The following is a 26,564-nucleotide window of genomic DNA, read 5'->3' as shown; positions in this document are numbered from 1 at the left end:
ACTTTTAAGATGTCACACCTTGGTCTACTTACTTTCAGGGTTGTCACTGAGAAAGCTGACACCTGGTTCTTACTCCGGTGAAGGGATATGCTTTTTCTCTTTAGAGACTTTTAAAATTTCTCACGGCCTTTGACATTCTTAAATTTTACCATGGTAGCTTGGGTATGGCACACTGTGAGCTTTTTCAGTCGGAGGTCCTAATGTCTTTTTTTCATGTCTAAAGTGTTTGTTTAGTCCTGGGAAATTCTTGGTCATTATTTCTCCAAATATTTCTCTCTCTTCCATTGCTAATGACATGTATAGATTAATCTGACATTGGGGAAATGAACCACTTGGAGAACTTTCACCTTCTTTGTTTTAACAAAAATTTTTTTACCTGGAGTATGAACTTGGCATTTTCCAAAAGGATGCAGTGGTTAGGAATGCAGGCTTTGGAGTTGAGTTGGGTGTAGATTCAGGCTTCGCTACTTCATACCTGTGTCCCCTTGAACAAGTTAACTTCTCTGAGCCTCAGGGTCCTTGATGGGAAAAGGAATAAAAACTAGTACCTGCCTCACAGGACAGTTGTAAGCGTTAAATGACATAATGTACGTAAAGCACTTAGCACACTGCCTGATATCATTATGGTTGCTGTTGTGTAAATAAAGCATTAGGTCAGGGAGGGGGACACAGTTGTTACTAGGGGTCTCCAGTCTCACACTTCTTCTGGGACACAGGGTGGTGGAAGCACCACCCACGTTAGCACAGAAAGGTGAAAATCCTTAAGGATGTCACAACTGATGATGTGATGACTGCATTTTCTTTTTATTTATTTATTTATTTATTTGGTTGCACTGGGTCTTAGTGGCTCCAGGGCTCCTTAGTTGCGGCACGTGGGCTCCTTAGTTGCAGCAGGCGGGCTCCTTAGTTGCAGCAGGCGGGCTCCTTAGTTGCGGCACGCATATGGGATCTTGTTCCCTGACCAGGGCTCGAACCCGGGCCCCCTGCATTGGGAGCTCAGAGTCTTATCCACTGTGCCACCAGGGAAGTCCCGATGACTGCATTTTCGAGGGACAGGTGGGCAGTGAGGACATAGGTGATGCCCTGTTTACTGTTCTCTGGCGGATAGAATGGCTTGCTCTCTACAGGTGGAGAGCCAAGCCCTGGGAGACACAGCTGGTCATCCTCGGAACAAATAATTCTCTTGGGGTCACCCTCCTTGGCCTGCCCTCCCCCAGAGTGCTCTCTTCTCTCCCAGTTGTCCTCTTGCATTGGCTGGGGTCTGCCAGCTCTGCCCAGTGCCTTCAGAGGGCTGGCTGGCTGGCTGCCACTGCTGCTGGACCTCTGAATTGAGGAACTGGGATGCAGACAACGTTTTGCCCCCAGTTACAGTTCTGGGGCAACAGAAAAAGGCCTCTGAAATGTTGTTCCAGAAATACGATGATAAAGCTGGAAGAGACTGCATAAGGCTTCCATACTAGCAGTCTCATTTCCAAGGGGAACAGACCCCCAGCACCGTCACACTGTTCAGAGCATAAGTGGTGGGGCCGACACTACAGCCCTGGGCCCCAGTGGCCTCTGGATGTTTTCCTTCTCCTACATTATGGCTGCTTCTAAAGTAGTTGTTATGATCGGTACATTTCTTTCTTTTTTCTTTTTTCGGCCCCGCCTTGTGGCTTGCGGTGTCCCAGTTCCCCAACCAGGGATTGAATCCGGGGCCACAGCAGTGAAAGCATTGAGTCCCGACCACCAGGGAAGTCTGATCGGTACATGTTTTTCTTCTTAGTAGGCAGCAAGAGACGTAATTCTTTCTTAAGGCATTTTGTTCGACATTCTGAATACTCCGCAGTTCCCTGTGTGTCTCCCGATCTCCTAGAGATGAACTGGTGTTGATCTGAGCTCGCTAGCCTTGAACTCTGCACAGCTGCAGTGAGTGATGGTGTTTTCCTCTGTACTCTCTGCAAAGCTCTGATTAACCCCTCGCCCTTATTTGGGAAACGAGGAAATCAGCTGGTTTTCCTTACTCTCCCCTTAGGGATTTTGCTGATGACCCATCTTGACTTTGGCAGGTTTGATACAGAGGAGGAGGCGGTGGCGATCGCTAACGTGGCCGACGTCGGGCTGGCAGGTAGGCGTCCATCCTCGCTCGGTAGCTGTCACAATCACTTCTCCAGCTGATGCCACGGTGGCCTTTTAAACGTCACCCTGGGTTTTGAGAAGGCAACTTCATTGGAGCATGTGTTTCATTGCTTTCCCAGGGGCGAGGGTGGGCTTGTGCAAGTCCGTGTTCTTTTGCCTCATTCCCGGATGCAGGATGGGGGCTCCCTGATTGGAGCTGGGTATGGTCGTGGGAGAAGAAGCAGTGCCATGTTTCAGGTGGAGAATCACTCGCACCCTGTAAGTCCCATGTTCCCAGAGGCTCGATGCCTGGAAATTCCAAGGGCTTTTCCTCCCATTTTGTGTGGCTCCTGGAAGCCTGAACAAAAGAGCGCCCGACCTCACAGAGAGCATCAGGGGCAATGACGGAAGCGAAGGCAGCACACGGAGCCTCACAGAGTAGCTGCCGTTCTTGACATGGACAAGGTGGCCACAGAACGTACCCTATGACCCTGACAAAATTATATGTGCATAAATGCACTCAACAAGGGCTTCCCTGGTGGCGCACTGGTTAACAGTCTGCGTGCCAACGCAGGGGACACGGGTTCGAGCCCTGGTCTGGGAAGACCCCACATGCTGCAGAGCAACTAAGCCTGTGCGCCACAACTACTGAGCCCGCGAGCCACAACTGCTGAGCCCGCGTGCCACAGCTACTGAAGCCCACGCACCTAGAGCCCGTGCTCCGCAACAAGAGAAGCAACCGCAATGAGAAGCCCACGCACTGCAACGAAGAGTAGTCCCCGCTCGCCACAACTACAGAAAGCCCACGTGCAGCAATGAAGACCCAACACAGCCAAAAATAAATAATGACTTTATTAAAAAAAAAATAAGGCATTAAAAAAACGCACTCAACCTATGTGTATTTAGCATCCAGAGTGAATGAAGTGCTGACGAAGATACAAGATACAGCTGTGCTCTACTGGAGCTTCCCCGCTGGGTGGAAGAGAACTCTTGATAACCAGAGGAAGGACGTACACACTGTAGGGTCCCTTACTCTGCTGCTGAGACCGAGTCTGCCCCTACTCAAAGAGCCTAACGCCGGAGTAAGGTGCGCACAAGTGCCTCCGTAACGCTGAGTCTGGTATTCCTTTCGTCCCTTCTCGATGGGATGGATGTTGGAGGAAGCCACACTCCGAACCAGGTCATCAAAGATGGGCAGGATTCCGGTTGTGCAGAGATCGGAGGAGAGAGATTCTGGGCAGAGGGGGACCAAGGGTGTTAAGAAGTGAAGTCAAATAGGACAAAGAGGATTGGGTGGACAAGTCTGGTGACAATGGTTGGTGCCCACAGTAATGGAAGATAAAGCTGAAAACGTTGTCTGAAACCACATTAGGGAGAGTTCAAACACCCACCAGAAATTTAACCTTATTTATAGGTAACAAGGAGTCACTGGAAAGTTTGGGATTAAAAATATCACGTGGATAATCTAACAGACGTGTGCAGGATGCATTGAACAGGAGGCCACAGGAGCTGCGTTGGTGACTATTACGGTCCTGATAGCAGATGGTGAGAGCGCTAGCAAGAGTGGAAAAGCAGCAGGAAGATGATTTCCAAAGGTTGGGAGACGAAGACGTGCACAGGACCAACTCGGGGCTCCACGTGGGAGCAGGGAGGGTTCCAGGCCCGCGCGACTAGGCAGACGCTCCCGTGGCATCCTCAGCTGTAGACATGTCTTTAATCAGGGGTCCGCGGGCCATTAGGAACCGGGCCGCACAGCAGGTGGTGAGCGACGGGCGAGCGAGGGAAGCTTCATCTGCCGGTTCCCGTCACTCCCCACCGCTCGCATTACTGCCTGAACCGTCTCCCCCTGCTGTCCACGGAGAAACTGTCTTCCATGAAACCAGTCCCCAGTGCCAAAGAGGTTGAGGACCGCTGGCTTTAATGACTATTCTACATCCATGTCCTTTATCCCCATGACAGGTTATTTTTACTCCCAAGACCCAGCCCAGATCTGGAGGGTGGCGGAGCGGCTAGAAGTCGGCATGGTTGGCGTTAACGACGGGTTGATCTCCTCCGTGGAGTGCCCTTTCGGTGGGGTGAAGCAGTCTGGCCTTGGGCGAGAGGGCTCCAAGTATGGCATCGATGAGTACCTGGAGCTCAAGTACGTGTGCTTTGGAGGCTTATAGGATTCTTTAGTTCTTTAAAAAAATAAAAAAAGGAAGCTTCCCTACACGTATGGGGACACGCCATCCATTATTTTAAATAAGCCCATAGGGTATCTGAATTAGGAATTTTTTAAAGCTCATCTAATCCTCATAATCTTCAGCAGATGCAAATCCTCCCCCTCCCCCTACCTGACTAGGGACCAATATATGCCATGCGCCTGAGGCCGCAGACTCCCCGAGAAGCAGCGTAGGGTTTACAGAACGAAGCCCTGGACCCCATCACGAGCCCGTCTGCCTCAGAGCAAAGCGCGGCGTGAGGCCAGCCGGCCCCTGCAGCCCCACGGTCACGGCTGCATCACTGCCTGGGCGCACTAAAGACACTTGCTGGGTATTCCGGGGTGTTGCCGCAGAGGCTGAACCACTCACGTTTTAAGACTTCAGAAATGGCACGGAATTGCCTGTGTTTCTTTGCGACATGAAGGAACCCCTCTCCCTTTTTCGACCATTTTTTAAATTGAAGTCTCCATTGTCCTAAATGAACTGCTTAAAGGTTTTTTTCACTTCTGTGCTGTTTTCCATGTCATGTTGTTTCCGTTAGGAAATGAGCCTGAACATAAAGCGCAGCAGCAGCAGCTTGGTGGGATGGATGGCCCACAAGTAACGGCCTGGCTTTGTCCCCATGCATGTGCCATTCAACCCCTCCCCGCTCCCCGCCCCCACGCCGACCCCTCAGGACAGTGGAGACTCTATCCATGCCTTATTTAGGTCATCCATGGGCTACTTGGAGCCTCAGAGAAAGTGCAAGTGTTTGCCAAGAAGTAAAAATTCAGTGTAAGTGCAGGAGTCGTCATTATTATGAGCAGCACCTCCCAGCCCCGCCTGGGTGTCCGGCAGTGGCTTTGCCAAGGTGAGCGGAGGTTGGTACCCACCTGCCCAGCACCTGAGCCTGAGTGAGGGCTTGTCACCTGTAGCCTGCTATTTCTGTTCTTATGAAGTGCTGCTCCTTCACCTGCAAAAGAGCAAAAGCACTTTCATGACAATAATCCCAAAAGGAAAAAGAATTTCCGTCATTGCCAACTGGAAGGGGCATGAGGTTTTGCCCTCAGCCACCTTTTATCCAGTAAGACTTTTTATAGTTCACCATTAAAAAACAAAAACAAAAACAAACCCCCTATGACCACTGTTTCCTGTCACTCTGAAAGGAAAACTCTGACTAAAAACACGCTAGGCTTTTCTGTATCCTGTCTCCGTCTGTCCTGATCTACAAGGAAAGGGAATAAAAGCTGTTCCTGGTGGAAAAGACCAGGATGAAGCGCCTCCTTTTCCACTCTCTCTGTGTGCTCACTTCGCTGACATTCTGGGGAGTAGAAGGAAAACGTGAATGAAAGTAGTGCTAGAGGCAGTCACTCCTGGACCCAGCTGGGATGTAGCGTCCCCCACTGAGCCATGGGGAGCTGAACAGCTAAAGGTCTGAGAGGTCCCTGTGCACAAAAGTACCACGGCTAGTCCTGGAGCTGCCTTGTGTTTGCCCTGGGTTACATCAGCCATCGCCCCTAAGGCCCAGTAAGGAAAGAGCTGAAGTCCACCTCCTGGTAACGTGCATTGCTCACACCCTGTCCGGAATCACGTACACAACGTATTGACTGTGAATTTCTACTTTTTAGTTTTAGGGTTGTTTTATGTAACACCCTAATTACTTAATATTTGGGTGTGTCCATCTGTTTTCTATGAACAATAAAAATGCTCTAACACTAGTTTTTAGAAGTCTGGAATACTGGTGCTTGAAATGTTTGGAGGAATACATTCAAATACATTTGTAACTTTGTAAATCAGTGAATGTCTTGGCTGGGTGGCAGATTTTGAGTTTTCTAGTATATTTGGCTCACCAGGTACATAAATTGAGGGCCAGACACTCATTCCAATATCTTTGATTAATTGTGGAATTAAAATAATTTGAAAAGGAAATAGCTTACTGTTTAGTAAAATTGTTCTGGGTGGTGGGGAAAACAGAGAAGTATTTTTAAATGAACATTCTAGGCGCTATTTTTCAATAAGTTAACCATATGTGATGGATTTTTTAGAAATAGAAAAGGACCATTAAACCAGGGGTTGGCTCACAGCCCAAATCTGGCCTGCCATCTGCTTTTGTACAACCCAGAGCTAAGTATGGTTTTTATATTCCCAAAGGAGTGGTTGGGGGAAAAAAATCAAAAGAGTAGTATTTCATGACATGTGAAAATTTTGTGATATTCAGATTTCAGTGTCCAGAAATAAAATTTTATTGGAACCCAGCCACATCCATTCATTTACCATATGATTTATGGCTACTTTCTTGGCAAAGCTGAGTATCTGCAGCACTGAGAGTATTGCCCACAAAGCCTAAAGTATTTACTCTTTGGCTTTTTACAGAAATAATTTGCCAACCCTCTTTGGCTTTTTACAGAAATAATTTGCCAACCCCGATCTAAACCAAGAGGCTCAGATATTGACCTTCCCTCATTTATGAGGCATTATATCATTTTACTGAACACCTACTGTGTAAAAAGTACTTTTCTGGGCCTTGCTCCAGTGAATGCTCACCAAGAACTTCCCAGCAATTATCACATAACTCATATGAAATTACCCAGAGAATGGGAGTCTACTATTGGCCTTGAAGAAAACACTTCTCAATTTACTTTCCCCAGCTATGCAGGGATTCTCATTTAAAAAGCTCCTCTGTACCTATTACCTTTATCCATTTGAGTAGCTTTTAAATAACAATTTTATGTCAAGCGCTGGTTCATCTACCTTTATTTTTATGGAAAGACTCAGTGAAAGTAAAGATCAGAAGCACAATGCAAATAAATCTATTTTATTGTAAACTTGTATCATGAACTTTAAACTGTGCCACATGACTGCCTTCTCGGAAGGCTGGAGCCCAGGGTTTTAATTGTTCACGAGCAGCTATGGTAGATAGCATTTTACTTGAATGATATTTATGCTGTGATTTTTTTCGTGCTGTATTTTATGGGATAAAACTTGGGAATAAGTGTGGTTGGAAGTGTGGAAATATTTTATTTTTTAAACGTGCACATAATTCATTTTTCCAGTTTTTGATAATTGTATGTGTGTGTCAATGTCTTGTCAGCTGAGTTGTGTGTGTGTAATTAATAAAGGTTGAATTAACAGAATTTCCTCTTTTTATGTCAAGGTTTCTGGTTTGTGGGTTTTTTTCTTGCCAGTTCATCATTTGAGTTTACTTTGGAGATTGTTAGACCAGTTTGGATATGTATGCCACCCCAAAATATGACTGTAGGAGTTCAGGACATGCCACCCCAAAAGATGCCACTTTGGCGTAGGTTTTTTGTGAGCTGAAGGCAATTAAGAAGCAGATACAAGAAAAGCCCTCTCTCTTTCCTTCCCCCTCCATTTGCCTAAAAGCACGATACAGATTTCTAAAGGTGCTCCCCTCGTAGGGAAGGACAAAGGTTAATTCCCAGAGACAACTTCAGGCCCAATCAGCCTGGAATCTAAATAACAAATTTTACTAACTAGCGTTTCTCTCCGCCCTTGAAAGCCTACAGCTGCTTTCCTCTGTCATTTCTCCAGAGATTTATTGTTCTTTGTTGAAATGCTGTGTCAGCTGAAGTTTTAAGCCACCTGTTCGAGTTAGTTACGCATTTCTCCCTGAGTGTGTCCCATGTTTACATGAGATATACATGTTAATATGTCCTTCTCTTGTTAATCTTTCATTGCAGTGGTCTCAGCCAAGAACTCAGAAAGGTAGACGGAAAATTATTTTTCCTCTCCTACATGTATAAATGGTACTCCCTTGACTAGTGTATGAATCTCTTGGGCAGGAAACCCACCTGTGAAATTTGGTACCCTAGTACCTTCCTACAGGACGGCCTGTTAACTGGGAAGAACATTTTGCATTCTATTACAAGTTAATCACTAAAGAGATGTTGCCTATAAGCCTAAACTATCATAACGGCCCATCTCTGGGAACCCTGCTTCCCAAGTAATGAGCATGAAGCTAACATACCTTTGTTTAGCTCACAAGAAACATCTTGACCAGGCCCACCTGCGAATGACTGCGGGGAGGAAGAAATGAACACCTCTCCTACAGAGGCCGACCCGAACCAGGAAATGTTTGACCTCACTCCCTCCCCTTTTACTATAAAAGAAGCCTGCATTCTAACTCAGGCAAGATGGTTCTTTGGGGCATGTTCTCGGTTTGCTGGCTTTCCGAATAAAGTCGTTATTCCTTGTCTCTTGATTATTGGCCTGTCGTGCAGTGAGCAGTACAAACTTAAACTTGGTAACAGGCCTGTCGTATGGTTCGCGCTCATTAAATGTTTGCTGAACTAAATTGAGAATTTACCTGGTTTGCAGGCGTGGTTGCCTAAGAAAGGAGTAGCCTCCAGCTTTCTCAAATTCACCAGCTTCTCTCCTCTACATGTGCCACTGTTATCCATTATGTACTTTTTTCAAAGGTCGGGTTTTTTGGATACAGAAATGTATGAGGAAGACATTTCTGAAACCCTGCCATTCAGGTATAATCACTGTTAATTATTTAAACAGCATATCTTATATTTTCATCCAGTATTCATTTATATTCTAAGAAATTTCACGTGGCCTCATTGAATCCAAATTGTATCTATCAGTAGGCCGTGAACAAAGGTAAGGTTTTCTCTGGAAGAAAAAACACACATCTTCCTTTGTCATTCCATTTATTGCAGGCATTTCTCTTAAACCTGCTTTTGATTTTTAAAATTACTTTGTTACCAGGAGAAACGATCCACTTACCTCTTGTTGACCTGAAACAAACAGACTCCCAGATATTTCTGCAGCAAAGATGGGTTTATTCGGTCTCGGCAGAGAATTGCAACACAGCGCCTGCAGCCACGGGGAGCCGCTTGCAAGCCCCTGCCCAGCAAGGGAAGAACACTTTTACACGGAGGGAAGGGAAGTTGGGAGGGTTATAATTAAAAACTTCATGACTTTTCATTGGCTGAGTCCTTACCAGGAAAGAGAAGTCTTCCTTCTTCCTGTTGGGCTTTACTATCATCACAGGGTGTGAGAGCTCCCCCTTCTGGTCGCCCGACTCTATTTACTTGAAGTTTCTGTTTATTTTTTATACTCTCAATTTGTGGGTTTGTTCAATGCTTGGCCTAGTCCTCTGCTTAGAAGCAAGTGTATTTTCATCTTCCTACTATTTCTAACAGGAAATTTCCACCTGTTACAGCTGCTTTATCTCTGATTTAGCTTGCAACAAATTTAAAAAGCAAATTAATGTGGTTTTCATTTATCAAGTGTGGGAAACCTGTCTGGAAAAAGAACAGGTCCTGCAAGGTCTAAGTGTTGAAAGGCTACAGGGATATTCTATTTGTGCGCTATTTATAAATGAGTGGAAATGGATTTGGAAATTGGTGGTCTGTAAATTTACCTATAATCCATCCATTTTATCAGCTAACCAGGAAGGAGTAGCCACAATTTAGACCACAGACAGCAGCACTGTCCCGGTGGTTTCGTGGACAAGGATGTTTTTTTCAGATGCTCTGTCAGATTATATAAGGCTATGTGCTTTTTCCTGTTGTGCTAAGACTCAGCACTGCAACTCTGGGCTCATCTTCAGGAGAACAGAGGTCGTAACTCTCACCATGTAGGCTTCAAATAAAGGAAGCTCGGCTGTTCGCTAAGCTCATCTCAAAAGAGGCTTTATGGACCATTTAGTAGGAGAAATGATGGTTTTGCCTTTTTAAAAAACTTGCTCCCGGGCTTCACTGGTGGCGCAGTGGTTGCGAGTCCGCCTGCTGATGCGGGGGACACGGGTTCGTGCCCCGGTCTGGGAGGATCCCACATGCCGCGGAGCTGGGCCCGTGAGCCATGGCCGCTGAGCCTGCGCGTCCGGAGCCTGTGACCCGCAACGGGAGAGGCCACAACAGAGAGAGGCCCACGTACCGAAAAAAAAGCAAAAAACAACAACAAACTTGTTCCCGACTAATGGAAACGCTTCTAGTGTTTCGCGATTAATCATGAATCTGTATGTTTCCCCTCGAACTCTTCTGACTTTTTATTTTTAAATACGGTCGTCCCTCAGTATCCGTGTGAGATTGGTTCCAGTACCCCCATGGATCCCCAAATCCACCCATGCTCAAGTCCCTGATGCAAAATAGCACTGTACAGTCGGCCCTTCGAATCCGCGGTTCTGCATCTGCGGATACAGAGGGCACAGTGTAATTATAACTTCACAGGAAGTTGCACCTAGCTTCCCCCAGAGCTTAACATCTTATATAACTAACACAGTCTCAAAACCAGGAAATACATACCGTTCATACGATCTTTATACCAATTTTTCCACGCAAGAGTCACACGGACGATGGAAACTAGATTAGGGGATGTAGTTTAAGCACACACACCCCTTAATCTAATTTGCACCTCCCCCAACTTAGGCATTTTCCAGCAAAGGGTAGATTACCCATTACTGTCAGAGAAACCAGGGGAATGTATTCTTTTGGCAGCCGGCAGGCAGCCGAATCTAAGCAGGGGAGAGAAGACAGGCGGCACTGAGCACTCTCAGTGCCTCCCTGAATCCTGTCCCCCATGGGGAGGAGGGAGCCAGGGGTGCTGCTCTAGGCTCCAGCAAATTTTTTCTGTAAGCGTTCAGATAGTAGATATTTTAGGCTTGGGACACAGCTCTATTGAAACTACTCACCTCTATTGTTGTAGCACAAAGGAATGAATGAGTGTGCCTGTGTTCCAGTAAGACTTTATTTATGGACACTGACATCTGAATTCCATGTGAGTTTCACGTGTCACACAATATTTTTTTTTCAACCATTTGAAAATGTAAAAACCATTCTTAGCTCACCAGCTGCACAAAAACAGGTCGTGGGCCAGCCTGCTGCCTCCAACTCCAGAGAAATCCCTCCACACAGAAGCATGAAGAATAAGTATTCCCATCTTCCACAACAACAAGGAGGCATTACAGAGAATACAGACACCTTTATTCAGATTAGCATATATGTTTAATAGTGTTAAATTGGAAATAATACGTTGTCAATACATGGGAGAAAGATAACATTAAAAAAATAAAACCAAGACTTCAGCCAAAGCAGCTAAGAATCTTGTCAGCCTGTGAGCCCTACCGATGCCCCCTCCCACATTCTCGGGCCCTGCTTTTCTCATCTATCCTGAGCTCCTAGTAAGCTTCATCTTCCCAAGGCCCTTAATGCAAAGTGCACGAGAGAAGAATGTTGGCTGCCATTCCACCTCACGCTCTGCTCCTCTGATAACAAGAGAGGACCCACTTTCTGATCACTGGTGTGGTCTTTATTTCTGCTCCACCATAGATTCAAGATTCATCTGTGGTGGAAAGATCAGACCAGCCGGGCTGGAGACAGAAAAGGAGGAGTGACCTGGAGGGGTGGCCCTGGGGGTGATCCAACATAACAGATGAGGCAGGCTTCTCTCCCTTTGTCTTTTGATTTCTTCACAAAGGGAATCCTTGGTCCTAGGAACAGAACTTCCAAGTGGTCCAAAAGGTCCACCAGAATTTGCCCTCCAGTAGTTGGAGGTGGGAGTTCTTTGCGTAGGGGAGGAGGGTGGAAAGCATGGACTTTGCAGCTTACAAAATTTGCATTCGATTCCTAGATCGACCACTAATTGGCCGTGACCTTGAGCAAGTTACTTAAACTCTCTGGGCCTTCATTAGGTGCAACAGGAGAAGAATACCTACTTTCCCAGAATGACTGTAAGGGTCAATGGAGTATGTAAAATACATGTATTATGTACATAGCACTTAACAGATGATCACTCCCTTCTCCATCGCTGTGTTCTACTGACCTCATACTTAGGCTGCCATCCTCTGTGCCAGAAATTTCCAGTTGTGCACAAAAATAATATAACCCTGGCCACTGGGTAGGGCAGATTTTAAGTGTATGAAGCTAAATATTCATGTAAAAAGCATCACATTTTCCTTCTAACACCATCGATAGTATTGAACTGGCTGGATATACAGAAAGTGTAGACATAAACAGAGAAATTATTTTAAAAATAAAATCACACTCCTGTGCTTTTTACCTTTTTTTTGGCCATTCCCTATAAAGCAGAATAATTAAAAATAAGACGGTCTCATGAGGATGAATATTAGCAGCAAGAACAAAAGCACTGGAAAGCTTAATTTTTTTCAAAGGCCCATAGGAACTGTTTTCTCTATTGTCCTGTCCTGATGATTTAAACCTGACAGTTTAATCACTTTGCTTCTCCACTTAGTCATAGCAAAGCAATCCTAGTTTTCCCCTCGTGTGACAGAAGCTTGTGCAACAGAATATTGCTTAGGTGTGGTCACGCTTGTCTGTGACGGGCCCCACCTCTCATTCTAATCTCTCCACAAAGAATGCCAAGGGCACCACCCAGGCCCCCAGCCTCAGGACCACGGGGCGGATGGGGAACGATCAGCAGCGAACCAACTTGTCAGGCTGCAATTAACTCCAAGTCCTTGCTCTGAGGTGCTGCTCTGTGGTTGGGGATGCTTTAATTTTTTTTTTTTCATATATTTAAAATAAGATATTTAGTAGAAAATGGTTTAATATATTTTTAAACATATGAAGTAGATATCTATGTCAAGTTATTAGGGAAAGTATCTGTAGGGGCCGAGTATCATACGCACACCATCCTCATGAAGACTGATCGTATTTCAGAGTTTGGGAATACAGTCGGCCCTCCCCCACCCTCCCACCTCTGCATCCACGGGGCCCACATCTCTACGCGTCCTGCATCCATGGACACAGAGGCCCGACTGTATATATTACAAAGTTGCTGAGTCTTTATTCCTACTGATAGAGGTCCAAATGCATGGCCTATAGCACATTCTCAGTAAATGTCTAAGGAATTAATAATCACTTTTCTTGTGTTTCATGTAAACTGGGGCTGAGAGAGGCCTCGGTGTGGCTTGTTTTTCTCAGAGAAAGAAAAGGTGAAACATGCTAAAATGCTACCTTCAACCTTCAACCTACAAGTCAGCAAACCCCACCTCCCGCTCTGTTGCCTCCAGTCCTCAGAATACAATTCTTATTTAGCTCTTGAACTTCCAAGAGCTGCTCTCTAGAGAGAGCACAGAAATGGCGGTTGGTCGTAGGGAAGCAGCGAAAACAGAAGAGCTGGGCTCTGTATGGGTGTCTCTTCAGCACAGAAAACTTGCTGGATAGAGGACAATCCATTCCTCAGATAAAGTATCTTTTATATATATATATATAGACACCAGCCCTCGGACTCCAAGGGTCCTACGACAGAAACTACGCTTGGAAAGTCATCTTTAAAGGCAGTCACAGCTCCTAAGAGAAACTGGCCCTCTTTACATCATGTTGAACTCACCTTCCACAAGGGTCTGCAGATAGAAACAGGTTAATCCTTCTCTTAACATAGGGACATAACAGTGTGCCAGCTACAGAAACACAAAACTCTTTTAAGTATATACCTTAGCGTCTTACCCAACCTTTATTCCCATTGACAAGCATCTCAGTTAAAAGAGCAATGTTTTTGTTTTGGTTTGTGTCTCAAAAACCCCAGGAAGACAGGTCTTTTAAAATACGGGGACACACCTCCAGCCCAGTGTGAAAGGATGGGAACACGCTATTCTAACAAGAGTTCGTTTTGTTTTTAACGCCCACTGACTGTCCTGGATTACAGGATTCCTGTGGCATCCTTCCATTTCACAACCGCCCCATTATCTGTCCTTTGAGCAACAGCTGAAGGAAGCTCCGTTTCTGATGGATCCATTCATGGAAACCTTTGGATTCCCTCGCTCCATCCTCTCTCGGCTGAAGATTGTGTCCTGATCACTGTCGAACTCAGACTCAGACACCATCAGGCTGGAGTTGTGTTCTGTGCTTCGGTGCTTAATACCTAGGGAGAAGCAGACAGATGCATCTTGGGGGGAAGGGCATTTTCCCTCCCAGCTGTCCATCATTCTGGTCCCATGCACGGAGCCATGCGTGCTGCACACGCAAAACGATCACTCACAACGCAGCAGGTGGTTGGGGTTTCCTAGTGAGTATTAACAGGGGCTTTGGAATCACTGCTGAGCTTGAGCCCAAGCTTTGTCACTCGCCAGCTGTGTGACCCTGTGCAAGGTACCTAACCTCTCTGGGCTTTCAGTCTCCTCGTCTATTAAATTAGGAGATAACAAAGCATCTACTCCACAGGTTTATGGGGAGGGTTAAGTGAACTCGTGCATGTAAAGCTCTTGCCGGCATTTACCACTTAGTAAGCACTCAATAAATGAAAACCATTATGATTTTACCACTTGTTCCCATCAAATATTTTTAGTAGAATATTTGATTGCTGGGAGTTAAAATAAGAGAAGAGACAGGTATGTGACCCCTGCTCTCAAAGAATTTATAGTGTCTAGCTAAGGATGTAAGACAAAGACGAGATGAGGGTTCATGACAGGCAAGACAGTTTTAAAAATAAATTTTACATGAATCAAGAAGAGATAAGCACACACTTATAAGCTTCAGGGATGGTTTACACAGGATGGGATTTGAAGAGAGTGAAGGGTTTGGACCGGAGGACAGTGGAGGAGCGTGGAGTATGCGGAGGCATCCAGAAATATTCGCAGAAAGCAGTCTGGAGCAAATGATTCACGTAGGAAATGCACACGCACAAAAAAGAGGCTGGGACCTCACAGAAAAGCACATGAATCCAAGGGAAGCCATGAAGCTTGGATTTTGTCCTACTAGTAAAGGAGTGACACGATTAAAATGTTGTTTTAAGATATTACTAAAACCCAGTGGCAGGACAGAAGGGAGAAAGAGGAGTAACTGGAGAGCCAGCCACACACACGGAGCAGCACAGCATGGAGGAAGGGAGCCCAGGCTCTGGAGCAGACGGCCCGTCCCACCTGCCTTTGGCGCCTACTAGCTCTGTTACTTGGGCAAGTTGCTAAACTTTTCTGTGCCTCAGTTTCCCTTTCTGTAAAATGGGGATAATCATAGAGCTGTTGGCAGGATTGGAATCCAGTGGTGGAGTGCGTAGAATGGTACCTCCTACACATTAAGTACCTGCTAACTATTACTGCTGTTACTATTAGTCCACAGGTGAGATCACAAGGGTCTGAACTAGGGTGGTGGTGAGAACGATGAGGAAAGAGGGCAAGAGATTAGGTAAGGTGGAGTGGCTGGAGTGGGGACCAGGCATCCTGGACCAAGCCCCAGTGTCTGAGGTTTAGAGCCTGGTAATGAGGAGCACAGGGGGACTGTGAGTAGAAACAGGCCTGTCAGAAGGGGGAGTGCACCGTAGGAGACAGGTGGGTGAGACAGCGCACCCACAAGCGCTTTGAGCTCTTAGGTACAAAGTCTCTTTATAACACCTCTGATATTAATTATGTAATACAGAGGGTGAGCGCTTGATAAATGCACGCTATGTGGGTTTCCTGAGAAGCTTCCCCTGCCAAAGGCCCGAACCACACTCTCCATACGTGCTCAGTCATCCTGGCCCCTATGTTCCTACAGGGCATCGTCCGGCTTCTGTAGGACCCTGATTCTGGTGTAATTATCCTCCCCTGGGCTCTGAGCGCCCCAAGGCAGGCCCTGTGCTTCATTCTCCTCCCCATCTCCAGGGCCTAACTCAGGGTCTGTGCAGAGGGTAGATACATGACATTTGCCGTGGACAACTTTCTGCATCTCACAACTTCGAAAGTGATTATGGCCCTCTGTAAGAATCAACTTAGTCATCAATCCAGAATTATGACAAGTCCATAGAATCAGTGCTAAGCAGCCTCAGAGGGCCAGAGAAGGTTCCTTTAGTCTCCAAGAGTTCATAAGTGAGAATCAGAGAGTTAACTGAGGTGGGCAAGAGGTAGTTCTCAGCATGGGGATCAATTCATGCAGTGAACAAAGTCAATTATTTGTAAAAGCTTTTGTGTCCATCTATACACATGGCTGATTAGCTAATGCAGATGCTGAAAAATGTTTGGTTTTGAAGTCCAAATGTTATTTTGTGGCATTTTGTGTGTGGCAGACCTAAAGGGAACAGCATTCAGAGATGAGCCAGGGTGAAACCGCATCACAGGCCCCACCCTCCAACCACGAGTAGAGAAAAGCCAGGCACTGGGGACACCTGTTTGAAAAGCAGTCTTATTCCTGGGGTCATTTGGTTCGACCAATAATAGGCATTTCCTATCCCTCACCCATTCATGCCTCAGAGCACTTTGCCAAGATTTCATTACATGCATAATACAACTATCGCCTCCCAGGTAGCATAACCCCGGGATTGAAGTAGGTTGATTTTCTTCACAGAATCCCAGCCTTGAACTTCCTCTCCGGTTAAAGTGCCCACTCCAGCCTGCTGTTCTCCCTTCACCTACGGTGACACTCAGACACCTGGATCCAATAATGGAAAGGCACCAGGAAATCATCTTGGAGGCTGCCTTACCATATTTGGGCCTCAGCTCCATTCTTTCCTGGTCATCCATGTTATCCAGGATTGTGTACTTTGTTTTTTTCCTTATTTTAGTCCTTTTTCGTCTGAAAAGAACAAAGAAAAGGTCAACTCAGATTCTCAGAAAGGGTAACTAGGATCCAGGATTTAAAACACATGGAGGACACCAAAGGAAATGTTTTGCCTTTAGAATTTATAACATTCTATTAATTGGCATCTTTTATTAAGGATATGCATACACAGCCAGATCTGAGTTTGGTGAGTCTGAGGTACAACATTCATCTTGAAGAAACACATGTCAGAGTAAGAACGGCCATACTGCTATCACTCTCCTAACTGCAGGCTCCCACCTAATCCTCAGGCTGAGGTGCCAGGGACCTTTCCAGAAACTCTCAATACCTGTGTGTTGGCCTAGCAACATTTTCTCCATGAGTCATTCCTTCCTCATAAAAACCTGGATTAGTAAGTTTTCCCCTGAACCTATACTATCCTGAGATGTCCAAAGATGCAGGAATGAAAAGATGATGTAACTGGCAGTCGGAAATAAAAACCAACAGAAATTATAATAAACTCCCCCAAAGGAATAAGCAATAACTCAGTCAACACATAAAAACAACTGGGCTGATCCTATGTACCTCATCCTATGCTTCAGGGGATAATTTGAAAATACACATCAACACTATGGTAAGATATGTAGAGAACAAACAAAGGCAATTTTCTGATAGCTTTGGTGATTAACAGCATGGGCCTCTAACCCTGGGTTTACTATCGGGGTGTCTTTGAGATCATTTTTTGTTACCTCTGTGATTCCATGTTCCCACCTGTAAAATGGGAGTAAGAATAGTCCCTTTCTCATATGGTTGATAGGAGGACTAAATAAGATAATACACAAAAAGCACTTAGAACCACTCATCACAATGGCAAATACTTAATAAATGCTCACAGTCAATCAGTCTCATCAACATCATCCTCATCTACTTGATACAAATGTCACAAAGCTGCAGAATTTTTAAAGCCAAGCACAGCACGGTGACCATCATCCCAGATGGTTCTGGGAAAACTTAATGGGATGGAGGCCTCTAAGTGCCTGTGCTCTCTTTCACCAGTCCTACCTTTGGGAAAATAAAACCACAAATAAAACTAAAAAAATTGATAAGTGATCTCTGAAAAATAACTATTATTATGGTATAACCATTATTTCTTTTTATCATGTCTTCTTTGGAGAGAATTTATAGAGTTCCATATAGGAAAGTGGACCCAATGCTGTCTTCTAAGGACTTGAGTAATCACTGTTCCTACAAATCTCCTTATAGAGGGTCAAGCATGGGGTTAGGGAAGGTTCGGACAATTAGGCAGCTCTGGGGCTTCTCAGAGGTCAGCTCCATGGGAAAAAAGAAGAAGGAAAAATCTAAAGCAAAACCTCTCTTTGGTGATAGTATTCACTTCGCTTAAAGTTTTGCATTTATGAAACAGAATTCAGGTAGATTAGATTGTTGCTTCACATACGTAAAATAATGTAAATCTAGCATTTGGATCAGTCTACTTCTACAACTCCTTTCTCTACCTAGGATGGATTAGTCAGGCCACTTAGGTACTGTTCTAGTGAACATAATGCGAGACTGATAGAAAAGAGCATTAGATTTGATACAGAATCACTGAATCTTCTAGAAAATATGAGAGCTGCAATGAAAAAAAGCCATCTCTAGTATTATTCTATTTAACTAGGCACATAAGCCTCGTGGGAAAGAATGCATTATAAAGTACTTTTAAGGTCGAGTTTCTCTTCATAAAAAGAGTGACTGTCAAACAGTTCAGCAGCTCCACAAACCCGAGCAAAAGCTGCTAAAACTGTCATATCACCTTCCATGTTGCGTCTTCATTTCAAAGACGTAAGTAAGAATAAATCAAATAAAGTAAATAAATTTATTTTTTAAAAAGTGATCTCAGAGTGAAAAAGTGAGGGAATGTTTTTCTTACCACTCATCAAAATATTCTATTATTTTTAATAAAATATAGTCATAAGTAGTTATAAAATGTGCAGGACTGGACACATGGTACATGGACCGTTAGATTAAAAATTGGGTAGAATAGGGAATCCATAAACAATTTCATCATAGAAGTGACTTTAATCAGTGGAGAAATCATTCAATTAATTGTGTTGGGAAAGTTTGGAAAAACAAAACTAAAATAATCTCATACATATGCTTCATGCTGTGTACTGAAATGCTCCAGAAATTTTAAATGTAAATATAAAAATACAAGTGAATTAAAAGAGAATATTAAAAAGACTTTTGGATTGTGTAAAGAAATATTTTTCAGTATAATACCAAGGCCAGGAACCATAAATATCATAGAAAATTGAGTACCTAGAAATAAAAGAAATCCATATAGAAAACCCAATAAAAACAATATTGGTATTATTTAAATGATAAACTTGGAAAAGATTTAGCAAAATGTATGAGGGAGAAAGAGTTATGATCCTTGATATGTTAACAGCTCCTACAAATCAATAATAAACAACATACTAAACAAATGGGTGAAAAAATATATAAGTAAATCAATAAAGTGCAAAAAAAAAAAAAGAGACATAAGTAAGCGTGCCAGGTACCTCTTGCAGCAGCAGATGCAAAGCCAAGTTAAACCCCCTGTTAGCACGACAAGAGTTAGAGTCAATGTTGTCACATAGAACACACTCCACTCTGAAAAACAAGAAAGCCAGAGTGGACATGTTACATACCATTTGCAAAACAGCTTTATTTCAATGACACACAATGAATATTTCTGAGCCCTTACAAGCAAAGCCATCTGTGGTGCTGCTACCACCTCGCCAGGCTCGTCGAGAGCCTAAGCAAGGTGAAATACAAATAAGTCAAGAACAACTTAAAACCACCCGACTTTCATCCAACTGGTTCAGGGACCTCATGGAGCACATATTTCACACTGACCTGAGAACAGAATAATCTGAAAAAAATAAATTCATCAGTTAAGAAGTAATAAGGCCTCTTAAACACCCATGAAAGTCACATCAAAATATTCATTCCAGAATCACAGAACTTCAAAACTAGTTCTGGCCTGGTTTGAATAAAGCAAATAAAGTATTTGTATGGTCACCTATGACATGAAGATGCTTTTCACAGAGCCAGACAGCCAATCAGAAGCTACCTGATCTTCACTTCCCCCACATCCTTGTGGAAATTCAGGGTAAAAAGTTCTGCACCAGCAACGCAGGAAGAGAGAAACCAATGGAGCAAAGACAAAAGGTTTACCTCTATTAAATGTTATATATGCTCCTTGGAATAACAATCCAAGGGCTGGCTATTTTCAAATTTTTATGTAGTAGAGAGTGGGAACAAAATTTGGCAGTCAGCTCGTCCTAATTTTTCAGCCAGTTATGTCCATCTACATCCCCAAGAAAACAAAATTACTCTTAGGAACAGACTGGCATTGAAATACAGTTCCCTCCTCAGAAGAGACTTAAGGGCACCAGCTTGGCCAGCTGAGGCAGTGGTTCCAATTTCTGGTGCCTGCTTGGGCAGACAGCCTGGAAGAATGGGCCAATTTTCTTGTTCATCTGATTCCAGCCAGGTCCACACCAGGGACCACTTCACCAGTAGGTCACTCTCAAGCTCAAGTCAAGGCAGGTGCAATCTGGAAATGGGGACCATGTAGCCCGAAGCAACCTTCTCAGCAATGCCAGCGATGGTTAGCCAAATCTGCTCCGCCAAGGTGAATCTCCTCATCTGGAAGTTTTACGAAAAGCCTTAGACACACCTCCAAGGTGAACTGTGGGAGGATCTTAACCCATCACCACGTGAGCTCGTCCGCTTGGCTTTGGGTGAGAAAAGGGTTGAAATTTACAGCTGCAAAGCTAGGCAGGTCTTTCTGACAGTTCAGAATGATTCGTCTGAAGGCTCCTCACCCAAAGCCACCACCACACCAGGACTCACCACAGTTGCTTTCCCCATCCTGGATATAACGCTGGATCAGGTTCTCCATCCACAACTGAGAGCAAATGCAGCGCTTTGTGATGGGGTCACAGTGACCATGGCCAGAACACTTCAGGAGGCACCCTGCAAGGAGGCGAGTGGGGCAGAGGTCACCATGGAGAAAAGGGGCTCCCTGGCTTCAGCTGTGTCTTTTCATAGCATAGACCCTGAACAGAGGCATCTCGTTGAATCAAGAGACTCCTACAGTATGAACAGGGGTCCCAGGGAAAGTCTCTCGAGTCGACAATCTCATCTGGAAGCAAATGGCAGAAATATGCCAACACCTGCGCTGTGAAACAAAAGCCTTAATCATGTAGCAGAAACGTAGCACCCTTTGGCTTAAGAAAGAGAAATTCTAAGAATTTACCCAGTGGAAATGACTGGGGATGAGCACAAAGATTTATCTACATTGCAGCATTATTATTATTATTTTTTTTTTTTGCGCGGTATGCGGGCCTCTCACTGTTGTGGCCTCTCCCGTTGCAGAGCACAGGCTCCGGACGCGCAGGCCCAGCGGCCATGGCTCACGGGCCCAGCCGCTCCGCGGCATGTGGGATCCTCCCGGACCAGGGCACGAACCCGTGTCTCCTGCATCGGCAGGCGGATTCTCAACCACTGCGCCACCAGGGAAGCCCCATTGCAGCATTATTTAAAATCAACCTGACGGTCTGTGAGTAGAGGATTGGTTGTATAAGTTGTGGAACATATCTAGGATGGAGTACTGTGAGGTCATGAATATGCTATTGAGGGATGAATTTTACAAGATTTGAGAAAATGATCATAATATGATTTGAAGTTAAATACCAGGCTAAAAAATTATATATCAAATTATCCTGATTGTATTACGTGTTTCTAGAGATGGGGGAACTAGAAGGAAAAACATCAAAATATTAACAAAAGTTATCTTTGGATGGTGGGAATTCTAGACTCTAGAATCTAAAGGATTATTCTAATTTTTTTTGTCATCTTGGATATTCCAAATTTCCTACAATAAATAAACATTACTTTTGTAGCTAGAAAAAAAGTTCTTAAAAAATTAATTTACTCCATATTACAAAGAAAGTCAATTGTGGATAGGTATACATCTGAAACAAATTACATTTTACTCCCCAAATGGTATCACAGTCCCCAGTGTCTATTGAAATGACCCCTTTAACATAATAAGGGATTCATGTTCCTTGGAAGGTGGGGACAGAGATCTGGACAGAGATAAAGACCACATTTCCATCCACACATATGAATGAGTTTGGTGCCAGGAAGAGGCGGAAGGCAAGCCACTAAGAAAAGAGGTACCACTGGAAGGCACTTAAAAGCTATCTTAAATTTCCAAGAGTCTACATAACACCATGTTCACAACCTCAGGCACGATGTCCCAGGTCAATAAATTATATAAACATGGCTTTTCCAACCAATAACACTTATCTGTCTTTTAATACTGTTCTGACCAACTAAGTATGAAATCTCTGACAATGACCAGTATGAAAGAGTATGGTTTTAAAAACAGACCATAACCGTTGTTTTCCTCCAGTTTCCCTCAAAGACAAAGAAAGCATAGTTGGCAAACGTATGTTGCAGGAAACCAGCTGGAGAAATAAATGCAAAACAAATCCCTGGATGCTAAAGCAAAGATGTCCACATGTCCTCTTTCTGTGCCAGTAAAACATAGCCATGATCAGCAAATCTGATTCTTTTAGAATATTCCCGTAGGGGTTGACATGGAGAAATTGGAAAGATAATAAAATACTGAACTTCATTCCTACTTAAGTCAAAAAAGACTATGAGACCTGGCTACTGTCCCACCATATAGGAACCAAATCATATTTCACCTCCTCCGAAAAATCTTTTCCTTTAACCTGGGTAGTTACTTATGTTTCTATAAGACTCCCATTGCATTTAATTGGATGGGATGTCTAGTCCAGTGGAATCCAATTTTGAATATACAACAATTAGGTGTTTACATTACTTGAACTTTAAAACTAAAAATAAAAAAGAATATTTCTGATGCGGACATACCTGCTGTGTCAATCCTCAAGACTTTGAAAAGCAAGAAATCAGCCTTTTCCTTTGAGAGCCGCCTGTGCAGATTTCGGGCCACTTCCGCAGCTTTGAGGACCTTGAAAGGTGGCCCAGTCTGTACACAAAACACAATCACGGTGCTGCAGAGGAGACAGAGAGAGAGGCCAGCCACACGGTTATGCAGTGACCAATGTGACACGTCCATTCCAGCCATCCGACCTGTGGGGTTGAGAAGACAGACGGCCACAGCTGTGCCGCTTGGCAAGGACATAGGGGTGTATTCTGAGGGCCAAGGGATTTATCGGTTTCTATTCACAAATAAAGGCTCTTTGGTCCCAGAGTTCAGCTGAGGATAGAGAGACCTTTGGATAAAAGGCACAATGTATATGTGTGTGCAAACAGACATAACCACACACAGGATGAGAAATTTCAGACACATCTTCATTTTTACCTTTTTGTTCAGATATAATAATACACTTACAATAAAAAGTCACCCCCCCCTTTTTTTTTTTTTTGGCGGTGCTGTGCAGCTTGCAGAATCTCAGTTCCCAGACCAGTGATTGAACCTGGGGCCAAGGCAGTGAAAGCCCAGAATCCTCACCACTAGGCCACCAGGGAACTCCCCAAAGTCACCCTTCTCAAGTGTACAATTCAGTGGCCTTTAGTATATTCACAAAGTTGTGCAACCAACACCACCATCTAATTCCAGAACATTTCCATCATCACAGGAACTCCACACCCATTAACAGCCACTCCCATGCCGCCCCCCAGTTCCTGCCAAACACTAATCTACTTTCTGTCTCTGTAGGTTTAATTATTCTGGGCTTTTGATATAAATGGAACATATATGAGGCATTTTGTATCTGGCTTCTTTCATTTAGCATGATGTTCTCAAAGCTCATCCAAGTTGCAGCATATACCAGTATTTCCCCCTCCTCTGAATTGCCAAATATTATTCCATTGTATGAATATATCTCATTTTATTTATCCACTCATCAGCTGATGACATTTGGATTGTATCTACTTTTTGGCTATATGAATAACGCCACTGTGAATGTTCACGTGCCAGATTTCTTTTTTATTTTAAACATCTTTATTGGAGTATAATTGCTTTACAATGGTGTGTTAGTTTCTGCTTTATGACAAAGTGAATCAGCTATACATATACATATATCCCCATATCTCCTCCCTCCTGAGACTCCCACGTGCCAGATTTCATACAGACATATGTTTATCATTTCTCTTGGGAGCAGAATTACTGGGTCGTGTGGTAGCTCTGCGTTTAGCACTTTGAGGAACTGACAAACTGTTTTCCCCAGTGGCTACACCGTTTACATTCCCATCAGCTACGTATGAGTGTTCCAATTTTTCCATATACTTGCCAACATTTGTTATGGTCTGTCTTCCGGATTACAGCCATCCTGGTGGGTGTGAGGTGGTATCTCAATGTGATTTTGATTTGCATTTCCCTAATAGCTAGTGATGTTGAGCATCTTTTCACGTGCTTATTGGCATTTGTATATTTTCTTTGGAGAGATTTTATTCAAATCTGTATTCGTTTCCAAATGTTGCCATAAAAATGTACCACAAACTGGGTGGCTTAACACAACAGAAATTTATTCTCCCACAGTGTTAGAGGCTACAATTCCAAAATCAAGGTGTTGGTAGGACCATCTTCTGTGAAGGCTCTAGGGGAGAATCTGCTCCATGCCTTTCTCTTAGTTTCTGCTGTTGCTGGCAATCCTTGGCATTCTGTGGCTTGTAGACACATCACTCCAATCTCTACCTCCAGTATCACATGGCAGGCTCCCTGTGTGTCTGTCTCTGTGTTTCTTTTCTTATAAGGACACAGTCATGTTGGATTAAGGGTCCACCCTACTCTGGTATGACCTCATCTTAACTAATTCCATCTGCAACGACTATTTCAAATAAGGACACATTCACAGGTCCTAGGGGTTAGGGTGGAACATATCTTTTTGGGAGACACCATTCAACCTACAAGTGTTTTTTTCAAAAAAAAATTTGTCAAATGCCTTTTCATGTCTATTAGGATGATCATACGGTTTTTGTCCTTTATTAATATGGTTTACTATATGTACTGATTTTCATGTGTTTACTCACCCTTGCAGTGCTGGGATAAATCCCACTTGGCCAGAGTGCATAATCCTTTTAAATATTTCTGGATGGATACAGCAATTCCACTCCTGGACATATGTCCGAAGGAAACGAAAACAGGATATTGAAGAGAGATATGCACTCCCATGTTTAGTGCAGCATTATTCACAATAGCCAAGATATGGAAATAACCTAAATGTCCATCAGTGGATGAATGTATAAGGAAAATGTGGTATATATACATAATGGAATATTATTCAGCCATGAGAAAGAAGGAAATCTAGCCATTTGCAACAACATGAATGGACCTTGAGGGCATTATGCTAAGTGAGATAAGCCAGACAGAAAAAGACAAACACTGTATATCAGTTATATGTGGAATCTAAATAAGCCGAACTCATAAAAACAGAGAGTAGAATGGTGGTTGCCAGGGCTGAGGGTAGGGGGTGAGGAACTGGGGAGATGTTTAAGGGTAGAAACTTGCAACCAATATATAAATAAGTCCTGGAGATCTAATGTACAGCAATAGTGATTATAGACAACAATACTGTATTATAAAATCAAAGTTGCTAAGAGACTAGATCTCTTGCACACACACTAGATCCCACCACAAAAAAGAAATGATAATTTTGTGACATGATAGAGGTGTTAGCTAACTCTAGGTGGTAATCAATTGCAATAAATAAGTGTACAAAATCAACATGTTGTACACCTTAAATTTACACAATGTTATATGTCAATTATAGCTCAGTAAAATAAATAAATAAATAATATGTTGCTGGATGCAGATAATATTTTGAAGTTTTTTGCTTCTATATTCATAAGGCATATTGGTCTGTTAATTGTGTGTGTGTGTGTGTGTGTGTGTGTGTGTGTGTGTGAGAGAGAGAGAGAGAGAGAGAGAGAGAGAGAGAAAGAGAGAGATATCTTTGTCTAGTTTTGCTATCAGAGTAAAACTGGCCTCATAGAATGAGTTGGGAAGTGTTCCCTCCTCTTCTATGTTTTGGAAGAGTTTGTGACCGTGGTATTAAATCTTTAAACATTTTGTAGAATTCACTAGTGAAGTCATCTGGTCCTAGTTTTTGTGGGAAGTTTTTTGATTCAATCTCTTCACTTGTTATAGGTCTATTAAAATGTATTATTTCTTCTTGAGCCAGTTTTCATAGTTGTGATTTTCTAGAATTTTGTCCATTTAATTGAGGTTAACTAATTTGTTGACATATAGTTGTTCATAGTATAATCCTTTTCATTTCTATAAGGTTGGTAGTGATGTCCCTTTTCATTCCAGATTTCAGCAGTTTGAGTCTTCTCTCTTTTTCATGGTCATTCTAGCTAAAGCTTTATCGATTTTGCTGATCTTTCAAAGGCACAACTTTTGGTTTTATTGATTTTCAGATGTGTTTGGTTCAGTGTTTGATATAAGAAAGGGAAATGTATGATCCATTTTAGAAAGAGTTCCATAAAAAAAAAAAACCTAATATTTTTAAATTATTATTTTTCTAAGTAAATTTCAGTTATCTGCAAAGCAAACCTAAACAGAATAGCTGACAAAAACTGGCAGGTGGGTTTGCTATGAATAGTAGGTTTTTATTCCCATATTCTGTCTGTCTGTCTCTCTCTCTCCCCATCCCACTTCACTGTTCATAGGTTGGATAAGAGTTTTTTTTTTTTTTTTTTTTTTTTTTTTTTTTGCGGCAAGCGGGCCTCTCGCTGCTGTGGCCTCTCCCGTTGCGGAGCACAGGCTCTGGACGCGCAGGTTCAGTGGCCATGGCTCACGGGCCCA

At 43.5% G+C, this 26,564-nt stretch overlaps 2 protein-coding genes and 1 long non-coding RNA gene across 11 annotated transcripts in view; 1 reads left to right on the top strand and 2 right to left on the bottom strand.

Annotated features, from left to right (window-relative positions):
• ALDH5A1 (aldehyde dehydrogenase 5 family member A1) overlaps window positions 1-21,329 on the top strand; it is a 43,983-nt gene extending 22,654 nt beyond the window's left edge. For 2 of the 8 annotated variants that reach the window (XM_059077581.2, XM_059077582.2), the window contains 2 exons: window positions 2,049-2,107; window positions 4,057-4,308. In XM_059077581.2, coding sequence (XP_058933564.1) covers window positions 2,049-2,107; window positions 4,057-4,262 — 265 coding nt within the window. In that variant the 3' untranslated portion in view covers window positions 4,263-4,308. Of the gene's footprint in view, window positions 1-2,048; window positions 2,108-2,454; window positions 2,477-2,671; window positions 2,806-4,056; window positions 4,309-4,839; window positions 6,532-9,011; window positions 9,950-21,136 lie in introns of those variants that run through there. The other 6 variants (XM_067006662.1, XM_067006663.1, XM_067006665.1 and 3 more) reach the window with 6 other exon arrangements.
• LOC131764426 (uncharacterized) lies at window positions 360-9,179 on the bottom strand. Of its 2 annotated transcripts, none has more exons than XR_009337820.2 (3): window positions 9,030-9,179; window positions 5,171-5,250; window positions 360-518 (listed from the first exon to the last, which is right to left on the bottom strand). It is a non-coding gene; the product is annotated as an uncharacterized lncRNA (long non-coding RNA). The 2 variants fall into 2 exon arrangements; XR_010835136.1 differs by lacking the exon at window positions 360-518 and adding an exon at window positions 2,936-4,274 and having other exon boundaries at window positions 9,030-9,169.
• KIAA0319 (KIAA0319 ortholog) overlaps window positions 11,214-26,564 on the bottom strand; it is a 75,742-nt gene continuing 60,391 nt past the window's right edge. The window contains exons 17-21 of the mRNA XM_067006651.1: window positions 22,664-22,806; window positions 20,612-20,734; window positions 19,273-19,363; window positions 16,659-16,750; window positions 11,214-14,129 (exon numbers count right to left, since the gene is read on the bottom strand). Coding sequence (XP_066862752.1) covers window positions 13,951-14,129; window positions 16,659-16,750; window positions 19,273-19,363; window positions 20,612-20,734; window positions 22,664-22,806 — 628 coding nt within the window. The 3' untranslated portion in view covers window positions 11,214-13,950. The remainder of the gene's footprint in view (window positions 14,130-16,658; window positions 16,751-19,272; window positions 19,364-20,611; window positions 20,735-22,663; window positions 22,807-26,564) is intronic.

The sequence above is a fragment of the Kogia breviceps genome, chromosome 10 (assembly GCF_026419965.1).
Source record: "Kogia breviceps isolate mKogBre1 chromosome 10, mKogBre1 haplotype 1, whole genome shotgun sequence".
Taxonomy (NCBI): domain Eukaryota; kingdom Metazoa; phylum Chordata; class Mammalia; order Artiodactyla; family Physeteridae; genus Kogia; species Kogia breviceps.
This window is presented reverse-complemented; position numbering and strand designations above follow the sequence as displayed.